We start from the raw sequence: 20,540 nt of genomic DNA, 5'->3' as shown, positions 1-20,540 counted from the left end.
TACTAACTGTGTTACTGGCTGGACAGGGTGATTTTAGAGGTGTTTTCAACCTTAGCTATTCTATGATTTTCTTGGCTTTCATTGTACGTTTTGATCACTTGGGAAGTCACCCTGTGTTCCTGGTGGTGTGCCAGAGCTGACCAGGAAACTTCTTGAGCAGAAAACACACGGGAAACACCGGGGACACCGAGGGAGGGCTCCTCGCTTGTTCAAGCCGAGTAAAGGTGCCAGGCCCGCTGGGGAGCTGCTGCCCTTACTCCCACCGCGTTTCACTCCCGACACACATACAAGGCTGTGATCTAACTGGTTCACAGGAAAAGAACTAGGCAAAAGCACTTCGGCTTTTAAATAGGGAGAGAGGAAGGCGTGAGTGTGAGAGGAGTGTGAGGGGTGCGAGGGCAGCATGAGGGGAGTGGGAGGGGGCTGGGGGGAGTGGCTGTTGGTGCCGCGGCCGAACCCGGACGGTTCCAGGGTCCCGCCCGGCGGTGGGAAAGGCCGGCAGAGCGGGCAGGGCCGTGCCGGTAGGGCGGAGCGGTCCGGGCAGGGCCGAGGCGGGCAGGGCGGAGCGGTCCGGGCAGGGGCAGGGCCGTGCCGAGTCGGGCACAGGGCGGCCGGAGCGCGGGGCCCGCCCGCCCGGCGCGGGAAGCGGAAGCGGCGCGGCCTGGCGCGGTGGCGGAAGCCGCTCCGCCTTTCCGGAGCGCGGCGTGCTCGGAGCCATGAGCGTCCCGGCCTTCATCGACATCACCGAGGAGGATCAGGTCAGCGTCCCCGCCGAGCGATGGGCCCCGGGCCGCGGGGCTGGGCCGAGCCGTGCCGGGGGCGGCAGCCCGGGCCGGGCCTGCCCCGCCGTGCGCGCCGCGAGCTCGTCCGGGCTGTTCCCTACAGAGACCGAGCAGACCATTAGAGAAACTTGAATATAGTGGCTGAAAGATAACCCGGTGTTTGCAGATAAGATAACCCGGAACATTCTCTCTTAATGTTCCGCCTCTCCGGCACTTCGATTTCATCGCTCCTCAGCCCTAGTTTTTATTTAGGAGAAGAAAGCGGGTTCACATATGGGCATTACTTGGGTTTTGTGGAATTCTCGGTACTGCAGGCACGGGAAGGGGGAATTCTGTCTTTGAGCTGCTGCTTTGTTATGCCTTTGGCTTTGTTGCCAGTGTCGTTGAAGTACGTATGTCTACATACATGTTTATGTATACATAATGTGTGCGTGTACACATTGGAAATCTGCAAGAAATGGACACGTGGCTACCAGCCTTCAGCCCAGTTTTCACTTGCCATAGTGCCTAGTACAGCTCCATCAAGTAGCTGGTGTGGAACATCCTCAGTACAGCAATTTGTCCCAGAGCATTTAGCTTTTTCTTCGGGTTCCAAAATGATTTGACACTGAACGAGATGTAAATGTCACAGCAACCTCATGGTAACAAGTGCCAAAATCTGTATGGCCTCAGATTGTTTGTGAAGGGTTATGGCTCTGCTGGTGAAGCCCTGAGTTATAATGAATAGGCCTGTTGCTGAGGGAAGGGTATTTTCTTGGTGTAGGTTTAAGTCCTAACAAGTGTAAAGCAGCTCATGACATTATAAGGCTGGATAAGACCAGGGGCTTTCCACCTGGTTTAGTGGAATGTTCCTTGCCCATGGCATAGATGTGGAACAAATGATCTTTAAGGTTCCTTCCAACCCAAACTGTTCTATAATTAGACTAGAAACTGTTGTGAAGTTGGGAAGACAAAGTTTGCCCTCTCTAAAGTGCCTTTGTTTATACCTTTTTTTCTTTTCTGGTGAACAAGCAATTGAATGGTTATGATGTTTGATGTTTGCAGAGGGAGTAAAAGAGTAAAACTTCATAAGAAAGTGTCTTATAAAAACTTTTTAGGTCTGCAGTGCAGTACCCAGTTAAGTGACACATTGACACTGTGAGAAACGGCTCTGTGACCCGTTAGTCACTGGCAAAACAGCAGGTTTCAGCATCTGGCAGAACAAAAATCTGTAAGAAATTTAATTGCTTTGAGTTTGTTATTCACAAAACAACTGTTGTGTTTTGTATGTGTTGTCTTTCTCTTTTTTAAGGCTGCAGAACTGCGAGCTTACCTGAAATCCAAAGGAGCAGAAATCTCTGAAGAAAACGCTGAAGGTGGACTTCATGTGGACTTGGCACAGATCATTGAAGTGTGTGATGTGTGCCTGAAAGAGGATGACAAAGGTTTGCATTTTAAGTCTTGTTGGTTTTGCTGTTTATCGCCATCAGTGCTTTCAAACAGCAACAGTTGGCAGAGTTTAGAGATGTGTAGCACTAAAACACAAGCTGTGCATGCTCATAAAACTGGAAGTGCACATTTCCATCTTTGCCCTGGAATATTTGCATGTACTCTGCCCCTCCTTCTCCAAACTTCCAACACTCTTTGAAGAAGTCAGAAGTTGAGCTAGACTCTGCTTGTAATGAGGGTGCAGACTTGTATGTAAAACAGACCTTTTGATGCTCAGGTGTCATTTTGGGGAATAGATAATGTTTTCCATATGTAATGAATTTTGTTTTTTTTCTTTGCTTGACTGATAATTGGGCAGACTGAAAAGAAAACACAAAACTGGTGTGGTTCTGTTTGGAAAGGATGGAACACCATGCTTAAAACAGGAGCTGGGGAGGATTTGTAATACACTTCAGTGTTCTTGAGGACATTTTCCCTGTGGTCTGGGTATCCCTTGTGCTCCTGGTGAAATGTTTTACTGTGCTTGAGCACTAGGTGTTACTGTTCTCACTCTAGAACCGTGGGCAGTTTCCTGGACGTGCAGGAGGAAGCCACTGTGTGGAACCTAGAGTTCCTCTGATTTCTCCTGCGTGTAAACAGAATTCAGAGCAAGTGTGATATCAAACACCACCTTCTGTGTTGGCCTTAGAGTGGTAACTCTTGTCTTGCATGGAGGTTTGTTGGTGTAAGCCCACCTGAGCCAAGTGTCTGGTACATTCTGATGAATATCCAGGTTGGCATCTTGGCATTTTCTTTCTTTTACAATTCTTGCTCATGCCAAATGGTAATTCTATCAAAAGTATGAATTGCTCTAATCAAAAGTATGAATTACTATTATCAAAAGAATATCCAGCACAAGGTAGCTACTGATTGCTGCTTGCAGTTTCCAACAACTGTATGTTTTGGTTCATGCAGATGTGGAGAGTGTGATGAACAGCGTTGTCTCTCTGCTTCTCATCCTGGAACCTGACAAACAGGAAGCACTGATTGAAAACCTGTGTGAGAAGTTAGTGAAGTTTCGGGAAGGAGAGCGCCCATCTCTCAGACTGCAGCTGTAAGTGTTGGACAGGGCAAAGTGAGACAAAGTAATTGTGCCTCTGAAGAGGGAGGAGTATCTTGTATGCCCTTAAATCAAAGTGTGGGGTGTTGCAGGAAGCACTCTTTTACCTTCTTTTCACTGTCATAAAATAGAAGTACCAATTTTTTTTCTTTGGGTGTTACAAAGTGAAATTAATATGCATAGTTTTCAGCTTTGCTGAAAATGATTACAAAACTGGAAGCTCTTCAGTTCATGGATGTAAGGTGCTGCCAGGTGCTTTGTACTAGCCTGTGTCTTCAAAGAACATTGACATGCACTCCAGGAATGTTTGTTGAAAGCTCTGTAACTCCGTTGTTGGTTGTTTGTGCTTTAGCCTGAGCAATCTCTTCCATGGCATGGACAAGAACACCCCTGTGAGGTACACAGTGTACTGCAGCCTTCTCAAAGTGGCCTCGTCCTGTGGTGCCATCCAGTACATTCCAACTGAACTAGATCAGGTAATTAAGTGATCCTTCAAGCTGTGGCCTTTGTATGAACCACGCTGCACCTGAATATTACTCAGAGCTGATACAGACCATCTCTTACAAATTGCCAGAGCCTAGAGAAATTGCCATGAAGCTGATTAGAGAGATGCAACACCTCTCCTGTGGGGGAAGGCTGAGAGCATTGGGATTGTTCAGCCTGGAGAAGAGAAGGCTCCAGGATGCCTTTATTGCAGTACTTTAAAGGGGGCTCATTAAAGAGGCAGAGCAACTCTTGACATGGGCAAGTAGTGATAGGATAAGGAGCAATGGGAGCATGAGAATCAGAAAACCTTTGTGCAAGATACTTTTAATCCTTTTCTGCTTGGGAGAAAATGAGGAGTATTTGTAGTGCTATTTTAATATTTTCCTGAATGCTTCTTTTTCACTCGTATTCTACCTAGGTCCGAAAATGGATTTCTGACTGGAATCTGGCCACAGAGAAAAAGCACACTCTCCTGAGACTGCTCTATGATGTCCTGGTAGACTGCAAGAAAAGGTATAAAAGACAAGTCATACATACTAGACAACTCTATTTGGATGTACTATATATAGGTGATCTGTAGGGAAAGCATTTCTCACAGGACTTGTTAAAATTAATCTGTACTGATAATTCAATCCAAATACACTTCTGGGCTTTTAAAAAATACTTTTAAGCACTCTTGCATTAAACCAGTGTTCCCAATAACATTAAAGTTAGTAGTGAATTAGCTGCAAACCACAAACTCCCAAAATAGCACTATTCCTTTCTATAAATAATCATCTTAGTGCATTGTAGCATTATGCCAAGTTTATTATTTAATTGCACTTTTGACATTTTAGTGCATGGCAGTGCTATCTCTTACTTAATGATGTGGGAAGGCTTATCAATCATGGCTAGCAGAATCAGTCTTTTTATGTAAACATTACCTTCAGGACAGAGCTTTCCACTAGTCATGGAAATTAATGTCCACAGAATACCTGCTTGGCCATTTTGAATTATTATCCTGGATCATAAGAAGCATCTTTAAAGTAACAAACTTGGCAGACCACTGTCTTCTGGCATGTAGAGTAATCCAGTGTGTATGGTGCCTGTAAACTGCTGCAGGTCTGAACTGAGAGCTGTCATCAGTTTATCTCACAGAAACGATGCAGTGGATTGACTGCCCTGGCCAGGGCTGCAGTGATGGGCTGCTGTCCAGTGGTTTGGGTGTTGTTCCACAGCAGCTCAAACCTACTTAACCTGTCCCTGCACTTTGGGATGGGGATGTGGGGGGTGTGTGTTGCTTCCCCCTGCCCTTCCACTCTGAGTTATTTTTTCAAGGTTTTTTTTATTTTCATAGGGAGGCAGCATCAAGCCCCCTCCACTGCTGACCCACAGTGGTACCAGAACTGCACTTGTACATTTTCAGCATTTGCATAACCTTGCAGTGCTGCAAAAGGAAGTTCTCTCCTGTAGCCTCTGTTCCTGTCCCCTCCAGCTGCCAGTACCTGTGTGTGTTGGTGCTTCTGTGGCATTTGTGTGACCGCACAGGGGCTTGGCCTGGGGACATGACCTTGCTGGGGGTTTAAAAAGGCAAGTGTGAAGCTGTCACAGGTGGAGAAGAGTTCCATCTGTCAGGACAGTTGGCTTATTGTGCCCTGCTGGAATTGTAGTCTGGAAATGCTGCATCAGCATAGCAGGATCATAACCTCAGTTTAGGGATGACTAATCCTCATGGAGTAGTTACTCTGCGAGCCACATTACTGGGAATTCCTGTTTGTACCACTCAAATGCTTTTGCATCAATTGTTTTATATGGCAATTCAGATGGTCAAAATTAATTCAGAAATGTTAGTCACAGATCTTTTCCATGGCTTAGTGCTTACCTTGTTTCAGAAATACTACACTGATAACATTCCTGCTCTTCCTCGCTTCCCATCCTGTTGATTTATTGTGAGGTTTTAACTAGTTCCATTCCCAAACTTTAAAGCCAACTATTTTTAGCTTGTCTTGCTATCAAATTGGTGGATTAAACTTTAGTTTTTATTTCCACTGCTACCAGTAACCTTGCTACTAAATGTTTTTTTGCTTGCTAACCATAGGTGATTCTTTTCAGACAACCCATAAAAATTTCCACAAACCCTGTAAGACTCCTGCACTCAGTGTCCAGGCAGTGTTTCAGGGCACTTGCACTTCTCTTCAGAAAAGAAAACAAGAAGTGACCCTGGCACCTTTGACCTGGTTCACTCTCCTGGATCAGTGGGCAGTGTTTGCAATAGTATGGGAAACTCACAGCAGCATTCCAGCTGTAGCACTCAGGAATGTTGCTCTATCTTGCAGTATGGGAAGATAAGTGGGAACTGAAAAGTACATGATAAAAATCATACCTCAGTTACTGTTGTTGATTTATAATCAAGGGAAAAGAACTAGATTGTTAAAGACAATTCAGTTCTTTTGTTTGTTTGATTTCTGTTTTAACTTTGGTCAGTGTGGCAGAAGAGATGGTTTTCTGTAGCTAATTAGACTTACTCCCAGTGGATCTCCAGTATTGGTAGTTAATAGATTGGTAGCCCCTAAAAAGCAAATGTGAAGAGGTTGTGTGGTGTCCCTTTTCCTGCAGTGACAAGTGAAAGTTTCTTTTATCAAACCTTTTCCAGCCACCTTGATGCAGTTTAAAGCTGGTCTCTGCTGGCAGGATTCAGCAGCTTTGGCCCTGCCCAAGTTAAATTCAAACAGGTCTGGCAAGTCTGGCTATTAATCCTTGTAGCAAAAAGCTCAGCATGTCAGGCACCTGCAGAGTAATTGTTTCATTTCATTTTCGTTCAGTTTAATATCATGTAATGTAGAGAGACTCAATTCCAGCATCTCACTAAGTCTCTGAATGCTCTGCTGTGTTTTTTTTGTTCCCTTTATCTGCCATCACTCTTAAGCTCTCACTGGCTTTTTGTCAAGTTATGCATCTAGACTGGCAAGTGGAGCCAAGAGCACTTATTCAGGCTGAAAAAATGTTCACATTTGCACCTAAGGTGAGACACATTTAACAAGCAGCTGTGGTAAAATAGTGATCTGTATTAATGCTTGAACAGCCTAATTTGCAGTAGTAATCTGACACTGAATAGAATGCAAGACTGCCATAGAATGGAAAGGCTGCCATGTTTGCTGAGGTTCACAACAATTTAGCACACAAAGTTCAGGAGTAATTGTCTTTTTGCATTCTGTTGTTTCCTAGAAATACAAGTGAAAAATTCCATTCCTTCTCCACTTAAAAAAAAAGCCAGGGAATTGAAAATACTGTTTGAATTTAGTTAAATTATAGTTTTTAATTTTTGCTGCTAAGGGAAAGATTAGGAAAGGAAAAAAAGTGCCAGAAAACTGTAACACAGCTCTGAAGTGCACAAGAACAACTGCTGAAAAGCTTTCATTAAATAAGGAGTTGTGTATTAGATTGAGTACCACATGAGCTGAGCCTGATATTGATTAAATATCTGTATGTTGCCATTCTTGTATTAAAGTGGTCCTTTGTCTCCTAGAACATCTAATTTTGGTAAGATTTCACCAGTGCTAAAATCATAGTCAGTCACAGAATGATTTACATGCAAATGCTTCTCTCATACATAAAGCTGCCTAAATTAATTTTTTTTTTTCTTTTCACTGATACAGAATTATGGGTTCATCTATGTCAGTACTGGTAACCAGGGCAAAACATAAGCTGACCTCTTTAATGGTGGAGTTTTAAAACAAATGTTTCATTAAAGCTTATATCCCTGAATATAGTTCTGGAATGCTGGGATCTATAGAAAATGCCCCGGCCTGGGGCAAATGTACATCCAGATTTTATATGATACTGGGTGTTGCCCATGGTGTCTTAATATTTGTGCTGCACATCTCTCAGATCTGATAAATTCTCTGAGAACAAACTTCACCCTATGGAGTGGCTGTCAACAGTGGTATGGTGAGATTTCAAATAAATACCCATATAAAGACACTGTTCTTGTACTACAAAAACCACTCAGCCCTGTGCTGCTGTATGGGTTAAACCTCTGGCACAGCACAGAGAATACTGGGCATCTTGTGTTGGTTTGTTCTTCCCTGTGCAGCTGATGCCATTGGCCTAAGTCACTAATGCAAATTGAAATTTAATTCTCCCAGTGTTTTATTTTAAGGAAAATTGTGTGTTCTTTTAGACCACATGGGATAATTTGGTGTAAATTTTGCAACAAGCATCAGCAGCTGCTGGCCTTGTTGGTGGTAAAGCTGTGAAGTGAAAATAAATCAAAATCTGTTAAAATGACACAGTAACAATCTCGGAGCTGGTTTGCAATAGTTTTGATGTTTACAAGATAATCTGGGGGGACAAGGCTGTAGGGTTTGCTCAGCTTTCTGAGAAGGAGTTGTTTGTCCAGAAGCTGTCTGTCAGAGCAGTGTTGGAAGCTTCACAGCAGCCTCAGCCAGTCTCACTGCTGGCTGCATAATTTCATCAATAAAATGAGCAGCTCTCACTCAGAATACTTCAAGAGAGAATCTGTGGAAAAAAGAGAGCAGCTTTTATACAGTCATTTTCCTGACCATAAATATTCTTTAAGAGATGCCATTTTACATTTGAAATAAACTTTGCAGCGCTACTTATTGCACAGTGATTAAATCCAGATGTGCACTAGAGGAGCATTCTAGTGAACCATATAAAGCTGTTCCTAGCTCAGAGAGCTTTTTCCATAACCAGCAGGTAATTAATCAGTTTAAGAGAATGAAATGAAGGGTGAAGATAAACATTTTGTAGAACAAGAATTGAAAGAATACATCCAGCTAATTTGTTCTCTCCGCTAGAATTAAAAGGGATCATCTACATCTTTTTCAAATGTGATTTAATTTGACCTATAACATCATAATGGAATTATTTAAATATTTGAGTGTCTTATTTGAACTATTTTTTCAGTAATCCTGAGGTAACTTAATTTTTTTTCTATAGTGACACTGCAGCAAAAGTGATGGTGGAGCTATTGGGAAGTTACACAGAGGACAATGCTTCCCAGGCTAGAGTTGATGCTCACAGGTAAGGTTGACCTCCCAGTTTCCTTAAAAGTAACTTTTCCTCAATTGCCAAATTATTTTGATCCCCATACTATTGATAGGATTGAATGGCCTGGCATGCCAAGGGCCCTGCCTGGCCTCTTGTGTAGCTTTGCTGACTCAGTCAGGAGTTTGTCTCTGCAGCCTGCTGTAGGTCTGGCTGTTTGTAGGCACAGCCAGGTTTATTCCAGTGTGCTAATGCACAGGAGAGTTCCTGGTCACTGCTGAGATCAGCCTTGGGTAAGGACTTTACATCAGCTGTGCACTTGAAATCTGTATTGGAATCCTTTATTTCATGTGGTTTTACTTTTTGCCTGTTTTATTATCTGACTGCGAGCATTCTTTTCAAAAAGCACTTTGTCTTGAAACAAACATTGTTGCCATCTTCTCTATGAGCAAGTACAAAGGATGTGAACTGCACAGAAATAAGCTTACCTGTTGAACAAGCTGGGACTAAAGTGATTCATAAGAGTGCATTTTCCCCACTGGCCAAAATGAGTAAATGCCTGTGTTTTGATGTTCTAACCATCATGGTTTTTCTTAGGAATTACTTCTTTAGGTTCTGCTAGATGTGCACTACCATTAGTTCTCAAGGGAGTTGTTTATACTTAACCATGGAGGAAAATCAGGATGACTCCTTTGGAAAATGAATGTCTGTGCCTCAGTGGGAACTTCACTGGCTCCCCTACAGCAGCCTGTTCCCTCTGAGAGCTCATGTGCCCAGGGCTGTGTCTGTGCAGAGCTCGGGTTCTCCTGGTGTCCTGCTGTTGCAGAGCCAGCCCAGGCCTCTGATGTGCTGCTGAGAAAAGCCTTCTTCTGGAGTTCCTGCTTCTAGGCTCCAGCTGCAGCTGAGAAATGCTGGGCCTTGCACTCTTTGGTGTTGGGGTTTTCTCTGTGTTGTGTCACGTATTTAAGTGTAATTAAATCATCCAAAACAGCTTAATTCTGTGGAATTTTAGGAGCACAGTAAAACTAAAAAAAATGCATAGGTGAAAACTGTAGGGGGATCTGTGGATTGACCACCTGGCACATTTCATTTGGAATACTGGACAAACTAATGCTTCCTGTTCATTGTTTTTTCTATCTGTAAAATGAAGTTTAAAACTGGAATGTCACATATGTTACTTCTAATAATAATTGAAAAGCCTTGTTTCCTAGAAAGAAAGGAACAACAAATTGAGTTGCTCTTAGTCATAAAGATGAGAATTGCTTTGAAAGTAAGCATTTTCCTTTTCTTCTCAGATGTATTGTACGAGCATTGAAGGATCCAAATACCTTTCTCTTTGATCATCTTCTTGCCTTAAAACCAGTCAAATTTTTGGAAGGAGAACTTATTCATGATGTAAGTAACTTTGTTTTTAGTGAGATGGTTTGATAACAGTAGACTGCTTTGTTTTAATGTCTTTTGAAATCCATTAGAACAGTTATTGTGTCAGTAATCCTGAGCTGCAATGTGCTATTTCTTTTACAGTCTTTAAAATAAAAATTGCATGTGAAATGTTTCCCTTTCAAAGTTTCAGAAACTGAGTTACAAGTCCTGCCCTCACTTGAGTTCTGTAGCAAATCTTAAGTCTGGGGAAAGGAAGTAAGCTCAGCACAGACTGCCCACATCTATTGCCAGAAGGCAGAATTTCAGCTCCTAACAGCTTATTTTTCAATATCCACAGTTTCTGTCTGTATCTGTCCAGCCTGCAAAGAGGGGAAACTGTTCTCATGTTTGTTTTCCATCTTCTAGCTTTTGACAATTTTTGTAAGTGCTAAACTAGCGTCCTATGTCAAGTTTTATCAGAACAACAAAGACTTCATTGACTCCCTGGGTAAGTTTTCAGATCATTACATTTCTGACTATTTACATGGTTTAAGGTGTGGAAGCCACAGAGTAACTCAGTTTGAATCCATGTATTGGAGCAAGGAAATTTCAAAACAGAGCAGAGTTTGTAGATGATAACCTCTTGTAGACTGTGAGTGGGCCATCTAACCATGGTTTGTTCTTTGAAAACAAGCTGGTTTATGGCTTTGGAAGAGAACGGTGGTTTTCCCACTGTTTTTTTTCTCTTAGAACTCCCTCCTGAAGGGTTTAACACATTCATACACCAGGCTAGGCCAGAGATCACAACTACATTGAGGAAAACACCAGCTTGTATAAATCTCCTCTTTTTTTTAATGATAAATAACTTTGTAACAGCAAATACCTCTGAGCAGTGAGATAAAGCATGCAAATTGTGTGTGTGTGTCTGCCTGTGCTGATGCATTAGACCCAGCAAGCCACAGTCTGTCCCAGTTAATTTGTTTCATCACATGAAGCAATGTGATGGAATGTTAATGTCAGCACCCTCTTTATTTACACACTGTGGAAAAAAGGAGTAGTAATTAACACTTTGACACTCCCCCGTTGATGTGTAATTGACTGTTTCAAAGGAGCACTGGTTCATAAGCTATTGCATGCATTAAAATTACGTTTTTTATATTCCAGCTTTTTAGGACAGGGGTCAGTGACAATGCAGAAATTGCTCAATGATGCAGATTTTTTTATTACTGCATTAAGGTTTTGACATATTGGTAATGAATAAATGTTTCCATAAAAATATGGTATTTTTTTTTATAACTTTGATTTTCAAATGACACTTAAACACTGCCTTGGATGCATGTGAGGAAAAGCCATAGTTTTGCTAAAACAGAGTTTAGTGCAGCATTTTAACACATGCATTATTTTGTTTAATGGAGTGTGATGCAATTCTCAGAATAATTGCTCTCAGAGCTTTAAAATGGTGGTACTTTTGGGTATTAAAATGATGGAAATACCAATGGGATTTTTTGGTGGATATAGCAGCAAGTTTTTGGTAGCTTTTAAATGCATCTCTATAGGATAAGTGTATCTTTAGTCACGTGTATCTGAACATGAGTTATGCTTTTCTTTCTCAGGGGAAAGTGGATTTGGGGCTTATCTTTTAGGTACTTGTTCACAGAAGCATTTGCTGAAATTGCTGTTACACCAACATTTGAATACATTTATGGAAAATCAGTTACACATCTATGTAGCATTAACTGTATTATGTTCAGTCGTTGTGGTTTCTTTTGCCTTGCCTCCCAGTGTCTGTGCTTCCCTCCATGAATTAATTCAGTGTGTGAACTTTCAATATATCTAAGATTGATAAAATCTTAGTAAAATCCTTAGATACCTGTGCAACTGTTTGGAAAGACAGTCTCACCTTCCACTTACGGTGATTTCTCTGTGGTGTGCCCAGAACCTCTCTGTGTCTTTGAGCAATGGACAAGCAGAGATTTGGCAGCAGCACAGATGGAAATGCTGGGAACTGAGTGGCTCAGCCGTGGCTTTGATAAACAAGGGCAGTTTGGTCTAGACAACAGTGCAGTTTTAAGATGAGGCATTCAAAAATTATCTATTCCTAAAAGCAATGAGATTTAAACCATGCTTTAGACATATTTTTTTTAAAATAACTTGCCAAAATACCTTTATTTTAAAGAGGTTTAGAATAGGATTCCAGTGGCAGTAGAGCATGGGCTGTAGTTGTAACCTTTCCTGGACCAGGACCAGTTAGAAGTGGCCCAGGAAAGCTGTGCAGAGCAGGCTCCCACAGGCAGCATCAGTTTGTTACAATTTGTTGTTTTATTAATGCTGACAACTTAGGCCAGCAGTAGCATTATCTGTGTCAACTGCATCGCCCTAACATGGCCACAGTTAATCTGGCATTATCAGCAGTGTTCTTCGCAAAGTTAATCAGCATCTCATTTGCATTTGTTAATTAGGGTTAATGTGTGCTAATTGATTTTTTGACGCTTGTAGAGTTCCATTAAACCCAGTTAGGTATAGTTGCTGGTGCTCCTCATTCGTATGAATTATGGTGATCTCATTTTTGTTGAATCAGTGCCAAATAGGGAACCTGCATCATAATTACAGCTAATTAACACAACATGATGTCCCGCACTAATGTGCTTCCCTGCTAGTGTATGGGTGTTATAAATTCCAAACTTACATATTTACTGAAGCTATGGGAATGTTTATAATGTCATTCTAGAACAAAAAAATTGACACTCATTTTTAAGAAACTTCCACTGGATCTTAGTTGGTACCTCGTGGACCTTGGGATTAAGAAATGCCTTGTTTCATTTCAGTGACTTAACTTGGTTGACCTAGATGTTTTTCCAGGAAAATGGTCTCTGATTTAGACGTGCAAGGCCTTGGCTCAGTTCCTTGTGTTGGCATTTATGCAGCTATGTAAAAGCTGTAGCCTGACCTCAGTATCCGTTCAGCTGGTTTTGAACAGCACTTTTCCTTTTCTGAGCCACCCTGGATGCTTACATGAGCCTCATGATGCTTTTTTTGCTGTGGACAAACAAATTCGGTAGTAAAATGCTTTCTTCTGGCACCACAGTGTTCTGTTCTGGAAGCATCACTGTGAGAGATTGATTTTCCAGAAACCACAGAATGAGTGGTGAGGCTCTAAGAAGATTTTTGGCATAACCAGCTGTGGATTTTCCATTTTGTTGCATTGCTGTTCTTCCAGGTGATGCAACTGAAAGTTTCACTTGCACTCTTACCACTTCAAATTCTGTTTAGGTGATGTTTTTACGGCTCAAAAGCCAAAAATTTTGTAGAGAATACATTTCTGCTAAAAACAACTGAGTCGTGATGAATTCACAATGAAACTTGCTATTTTAGCAAAAGAGAAAGCAGATGCAGGATTTGGTATTTTACCTCAGAAACACTGTTGACAATGAAAAGTAGAATATATTTCAATGTGAAATAAATATTAAATTATTGGAAGCATATATATTAAAAATAACATGAAAAGCAAATTATTTGTATGGATTACAATTAAATCATTAATTAAACTACCAACACTTTTCCTCAGGCTTGTTGCACGAACACAATATGGCCAAGATGAGGCTCCTTACTTTCATGGGAATGGCTGTAGAGAATAAAGAAATCTCATTTGACACAATGCAGCAGGAACTCCAGATCGGGGCTGATGATGTAGAAGCATTTGTCATTGATGGTAAGAACTGTGGTTCTGCACACAGTGCTCATCAACAAGACCTTTATAATCTTCTCAGCTAATGTTAAATTTTAAGAACAATATTAATTTTGATCCCTGTGCTTTTTACAAGTTAAAGCTGCACAACTTCATGTTGAAAGACAGGCCCAACTGCTGTGTTTTAACCAGTGTTTCTCTTCTCAGTGACAGGAACTGTATCTCCTGTAATTCTTCACAGGACTAATAAATTGTTTGCAGGTTTAATTTGTCATCTGGTTTTGTTTGCTGTCATTAAAACAGGATGTGTTTGTAGGGGAGAGAAGTTCATAAAATCTGTACAGGATATTGCTTTAATAGATTGGCACCAAACAATAGGATTTGTGTATGACCTTCATATTGTTACATCATTTTGCTTTTCTGCCTACTAGACCATTAAAACCAACAGCAAAACAGATTAGGTGAACTGCTGAGTTCTTATGTTTGTATTGATCTCATTTTGAACCATTTTTGTGCAGTTTAATACCTTTGCACTATCATGAAAATGTTGCTCAAAACAGCATTGTTTTTTGCAGCTGTAAAGACAAAGATGGTGTACTGCAAAATAGATCAGACACAGAGGAAAGTCATTGTCAGGTAAGACAATTCTTCATGGCATTTTGCAGAACTTCCTGTGTTCTAATTATTTCACTTACATTTGTGGAATATTCTAACTAGAAGCAAGGTATTGTTCCTAGCAGTTGCTGGTAGTTAAATAGTTGCTATTTATCATAATTTTATTAAAGCTCACACTGAATGTGATTAGCTTATTTAATGAAAGAGTCCTACTTTCCAGGACATTTCATTTAATGACCTACTAGTGACAGGAATACTAATGACTGTTGTTGCTTTAAATATTTGGGAAGGCTACAGAATTCTCTCAACTGCTGAAGTGAAGGCCTTTCTAGAGAGAAAATGGGAATTTTCTTATTTGCTCATGAGAGTAAAGTAATGCAATAGAAGAATGATTAGGTGAGTGTGACATCTCTAGTAACCTTCTCCCAATTTTGTTTTACTTCTCCAGTCACAGCACACATCGGACTTTTGGAAAGCAGCAGTGGCAGCAGTTGTATGACACTCTAAACACCTGGAAACAAAATTTGAATCAAGTGAAAAACAGTCTCCTCAGTCTCTCAGACACCTAAGAATTTTTTTGACCTAGTAATATTGCTATAGATGAACTTTATTCAAAACTTTGATAATTTGTGAATGTTTCCAAAAATGTATGCAATTGGCCTAAAGAAGCTAAATATTCTAAATTGCCAAACCAGGAAAGAAAAAAAAAAAAAGAGGCAATAAAACTAACATGGAAAAATGTCTTCTGTTATTTTCTTACATAATCAGCAACAAGAAACTGGCAACATTGGTTATATTTCTTTTGTTCACTTTACACTATGGGGACCTTTCTTTGCAGGAGGTGTGGGGAAGAAGGGAGGGAGGTCAGAAAAATGATAGTGCAAGTATTTTTAAAGTAAGAGAAAATTTCCCTTAGACCCAAGGGAGAAGAAATGTGACCCAATAGAAGTGAAGCTTCATGAAACTAGATCTGCTGCCTTATATCTGTAGTCATACCTGATCCTTCAGGGTTGAAAGAGACCTCACTGATACAGAAACTACAACAGATAGACTTAACTAATTTGGCAGTAAAGGTGAGCAGAAGATTTTTCTGTTCTTCGGCCACTTACAACTGCTGGAAGTAGTTGTAAATGTTTGCAGAACCCATTGCATCCTGAAACAGTTGGAGGTGATTTTGCCTGAAAACTGAGTGAGCAGTATGTCAGAGAAAATGAATTGAACTATTTCAGCCGCAACTTCTGAGGAGCAAAAGAAGGGTACAGTTAAATAATTATTTAATTTTACTAAACATACATAAAAACATTAACTTATGAAGTTTTTAACTTTGGGCAAAGCCAATAATAACTTGACTTTGATTGCAGAACCAGAACTAACATTAGGAGTAGGAATTGTATACATTTTGGAACATAAGAACTGTAAACATGTTATATAAACATGAAACTACACATAAATACCATATTCTGTAGGAACACCTCTACAGTCTGGGTTAGGGAAGTGATCTGTCTATGCCTAAAAGCATGCTTATCTCCTGGTGCTCATCTTCACTGGCCTTCTTCATATTTTCTCTTTCTTGCTGAATGAAGTCTCTCCAAATTCAGTAATTGCTCAATTCCTCCTATTTGGTTTTGTATGCTGGAGTTCCTAAGAGAGCAGCTGTCCTCATCTTTGAGTGCTTTGTCACTTCTTGCTGGAGTGACAAAAACAGCAAATTCTTCTTTAACCTGACAGAATACAAATGTTAGTGGGTGATAACCCAGTGAAATTCACGTACAAAGGTTCAGATTGTTGGATTCTGCTGAACATTAAGCAAGAGAGGAAATGTTAACAGGAAAATAAATCAGTTGGAGAAAACACATTTAATTTGAAGTGTTTGCCTTCTATTTGACTTAGAAAATTTGATAATGACAATTACACTTTTATAAACCAAACCTTAACATAAGACTTGGTACAAGAGTGTGATTTAAATAAGACAAGCTTGTATTAGAATGCAGATTAGCAAAATAAATAGCTTAATTAAAGAGTTTAATGTTGCAATTGACATTTCTATTGCTAGGCAAGCATTTGATTAACAAAACTCAAAATCTTGAGGTTTATAGTGTTAACTCCCTCTCCACTTCACTCTATAGATTAGAAAGCAAACATCAGTGATGCACAGTCTGTGCTTTTTGATGTTAAAGATCTTTTTGTTCTTTTGATAGTTTTAATTACTCTTTGATATATTACTGTTAGCTACCTTGTATCTATCCAAATCATAGACAGATGGCAACACAGTAGGGAAACAGGTTTTTTGCCTGATGAGCAAAACCCTTGCATTTGAATGATGCATTTTCCACCTGTAATCTGGGATTGTGTGGCTCTTGGGGGAGCAGCATGCAGCACCAGCAGCTTCCCTGCAGCACTGGCTCTGTGAGCTGCAAGGTGACCTCTCAGACTCTGCTCCTGTGCAAGGATTACAAGATGAGACCTTTTTCCCTCTGCTCAGTCATTTTTTTAATATTGGGCAACTGTGCCCCAGCCAGTTCTAAAGCACTATTTATTTTAGCACATTCATTTTGTGCTAAAGCTTACCTTCCCTAGTGTATAAGCATTTCTTAAAGTTTGAAATATGAACAATAAAGTTCATGCAAATTGTTCATTATTGCATTTGTAACAATGCAGCTGAAGGTACTGATACTTCAGGTCAGTAATGACTGGCATCTCCCTTGTAGTGAGGAAGTAACTTCTCCATTTGAGCAGTGAAAAGTTTCAACCTGTTAATTCTCTCATGCTTTTCCCCAAGGCCTCAGCAACAAACAGCTCATACTTCACTGCAAGCCACTAGTGAAAATCCCTGTTGAATAGCACGTGGGGCTGAACCTGTCCTGTGCTGGAAACTGCATGTTTAAACTGACCTGGGAGTGCTTATTCATCCTTACTGTGGTACTTAAGCATGGACAGACTGATGTTTAAAACAGTTCTTAATATTTTTACTAGAATTTTAAGTGCACTTGTAGAATTTTATAATTTTTATCCGTTTTTGGAGTACTGTACTGTGACTGAATGAGATTACCCAAATTGTAGAAGGCTTAAGTCTGCTCCAGTTGCAATCATACATGTTAGTCAAAGCAAAGGAAGCAGCTCCCAACAGCTTGTTTATCTTGGTCATTAAAATGACAAAAAGTTGAGAACAGAAGGCATTAGAATGACACCAACACAGAAAGGAAGGACTGCATTATTACAGGCTGAGATTTCATAGATTAAAGATTTGGAAAATCTAAGGTGAAACCAGCAAGGCACTGTTCTTGTCCATCTCTGCTTTTTCTTAGCTAGCACAGCAGGAGCTTTACTTTGGAGGTGACAAAGCAGACATAACCACAACCAGATAATGAAACACAGCTTTGCTTCAGCTGTAATTACATGGTGGAGTTCACTCAGCTCCTGGTTCCACTTCTGAGAAAAAGCAAGAGACACACAGTAAATACCAGCACTGTGTTTGGTGAAAAATCCACCACTGTGTCATTCACAAGTAGAGTCAGGCTAGGAAAGTGGTGTAATTTCAAACATCAGTCTTGTGAATTTCAGGAAATGTGGATGCTGATGGCATCAAAACCTGATTATCTGCTGGTCAGCAAACTCTGTCACTTGAGACCACTGTACACCTCATCCAGAGACAGCCCTAACTACCTGAGAAATAAAAATACCTCTAGAACCTCTTCTAAAAAGGAAAGGGCAGCTGCAGCTGTAAATTGCTGTATCACTTTTGAACCATACATTCAACATTGGGTCAAATTCTAATAGAGCTGTTCAAGCTCCAGAGTCTAACATAGATCTGAAAATGCAGTGATGAGGCATTGGGAAACAACAGGTTTTTACATGTTTGTGTAATGTTACCCTAAAAATAACATTACTCTAAATAGCGCATCACATAACTACAGTGTGTGATAAATGGATAGGTTCTAATTCACAGATGTGCTGAATTTTTATTCTTCCATGGATTCTTTTAAATGACATGGTCTTATCAAGTAATAGAGGAAACAATGTTTTTATACTTTTACATTCTACTATTTTCCTTTTTTTTTCTTTAACTTCTACTTTTACTGTAAGTGATGATTTTTATTAGGGTACACAATAGACTAGCCTCTTCCTCCCCTTCCAAACAGACTGGTTAGCATCTGTTTGATTCATGTGCTGTGACTTTTTCCTGCTGCTTTCTATCAACCTTAATTGTGAAAAATGGTGTCTTGTTGCCCTTTTGATATTATTTCGGAGATTGACTCAGCCTTAAAGTATCCAGATGGGTACAGTTGTACAAATATCTGTGGAATTAGCTCACTGAGGTCTGGTCTGCAATATTTTTAATTGACTTACATGTTCTGTGGGAAAAGAAGAATCATAAAAAGCCTTTGCTGTAGCATTCCATTCTTCACTAGGCTCTCCCTGGGGCTCTCGGTGGATACTGGAGGCATTCAGAGTGTTGGCAGCTCTGTTCAAACTGCTAGAACCTGATTGACAAAAAGGAAATGGTAACAACTGCAATTTAGTCTCCAGGCACTAATTGTGAATGACTAAACTGGTTTACCTCTGATCTTAAAAAATCAAATATTTTTGTTTTAAATCCCTGGATCTTTGTTGTAGGCTTTTGCCCTTCATTTTTTTTCTTTCCCATGTTTCATCTATTTTTTCTCTAAAGATGAGGTATATTTCTACTTTGATTAAAAATGTTTTCTCTCATTTTCTCATATTAGGTTAATGACAGAAAAGTGATTTGTAGTAAGTGTATGTATTCTAAATATTCTAACTGAATATATTTTTTCAAATGCTATTACTTTAAACTCACTGTGTGATAACAATAATAAAATGCATAATTAATGCCATTATAACATGATATTCCAGGGTGACTTGTAATAAAAGAAGACATGAATGCAAAGCTTTTCAGACAATCAAAACCCATTTTTAATAAGGAGTCTTTGCGTTAATGGCTCTATCTGATGTTTCAGGTGGTCAGGCAGTAGCCTCTAGTAAAGGTAGGAAAGGCAGGTGAGTAGATTAATTACAGACAAGTATAAGCTCCAGTCCTTCAGAGGCTTCATGCAGCACCAGTAGATTCTGCTGCAACCAATATCAAATTCCTTACAAGGTGAAAACACAAGGATTCTTTCGCAGTTCCTCACAATGCAAACAGGAGCTGTTTTGTCACTACTCAGATGCCTGTGGATCACTGCATTGACAGTAAAACCTTGTTTTGCTGTGAAAATACAGTTACCTCAAGGTTATGTAACAATTATTTCAGAATACTGACATTTTTCTCTTGGGAGGAACAGGAAAATGGTTATGTGTTCATTTTCTTTTTTAATCATCTGCCAGGAAGATCTTTGCCATTCCCAGTTCATTCCTTCATTTACTGATGTGGAGTGTCTGCTTTCTGGGAGCCAGCATATAAATAGTAAACTGCACTGTGGTTAGGCAATAAAAGGAATTCCCTCAGACAGATTTACTAAACTCTTTCACCAATTACTCTTCACCTCTAGCTCTCCCATATGGCTAAATGGGTTGTGCTCCAGTCAGTATATAGTATAGTATACAGTATATAAATAAAAAGATTTAAAATGTAGGTCCAGTGCCCACATGGATTCCACTGCAGGTCTGCCATTTGGGAAGAGATTTGCAAACAAAACAGCACAAACCCCAGGCACAACAATCACTGGGAGCTTGTAGGAGCCCTCACAGGGAGGTTCTGCAGCATTCCCAGAGGGCAGCAGCCTCAAGGAGGGACCTGTCTCAAATTGGCAGCAGGAGGCACATCTGGGACACAGACCAAGACCCTCACCATGAGGGTTTGCTGGAATTCAACTGAGGCAACTCAAATGAGGGACTGGAGTTAGCTGCCTACCAATTCCTTTGGATGAATCTCTCAGAGTCACCTGGAGTTCCAGCACTTTGTATACAGAAAGGTTTCTGACAAGAAGAGGAGGAGGAACTCACAGGGAAGAAATTTAGATAGCTCTGTCTGTTCTTACAGAAAAGATACATGCAGAACATCATGGAACTAGGCATTCATTTTATTGAAACAGATACCAAAATTCACATTATTTAAAGAAATAATGTGCCATCGGAC

General features: G+C 40.3%; 2 protein-coding genes across 2 annotated transcripts in view; one reads left to right on the top strand and one right to left on the bottom strand.

Annotated features, from left to right (window-relative positions):
* Positions 1-653: 653 nt before the first annotated feature.
* EIF3M (eukaryotic translation initiation factor 3 subunit M) lies at positions 654-16,466 on the top strand. Its single transcript, XM_066552422.1, has 11 exons — positions 654-758; positions 2,074-2,206; positions 3,165-3,303; positions 3,662-3,785; positions 4,214-4,308; positions 8,737-8,820; positions 10,080-10,179; positions 10,573-10,654; positions 13,712-13,855; positions 14,407-14,467; positions 14,895-16,466. The coding sequence occupies exons 1-11, from the start codon at positions 717-719 to the stop codon at positions 15,013-15,015; spliced, it is 1,125 nt and encodes a 374-aa protein (XP_066408519.1). The 5' UTR covers positions 654-716; the 3' UTR covers positions 15,016-16,466.
* The window catches only part of CCDC73 (coiled-coil domain containing 73), a 48,081-nt gene continuing 43,478 nt past the window's right edge, over positions 15,938-20,540 (bottom strand). Inside the window, exons 17-18 of the mRNA XM_066552421.1 lie at positions 18,794-18,927; positions 15,938-16,167 (exon numbers count right to left, since the gene is read on the bottom strand). Coding sequence (XP_066408518.1) covers positions 15,988-16,167; positions 18,794-18,927 — 314 coding nt within the window. The 3' untranslated portion in view covers positions 15,938-15,987. The remainder of the gene's footprint in view (positions 16,168-18,793; positions 18,928-20,540) is intronic.

The sequence above is a fragment of the Molothrus aeneus genome, chromosome 6 (genome assembly GCF_037042795.1).
Source record: "Molothrus aeneus isolate 106 chromosome 6, BPBGC_Maene_1.0, whole genome shotgun sequence".
In the NCBI taxonomy this organism is placed as follows: Eukaryota; Metazoa; Chordata; class Aves; order Passeriformes; family Icteridae; genus Molothrus; species Molothrus aeneus.
The sequence above is the reverse complement of the archived record's forward strand: the minus strand, read 5'-3'. Positions and strand labels throughout refer to the sequence as shown.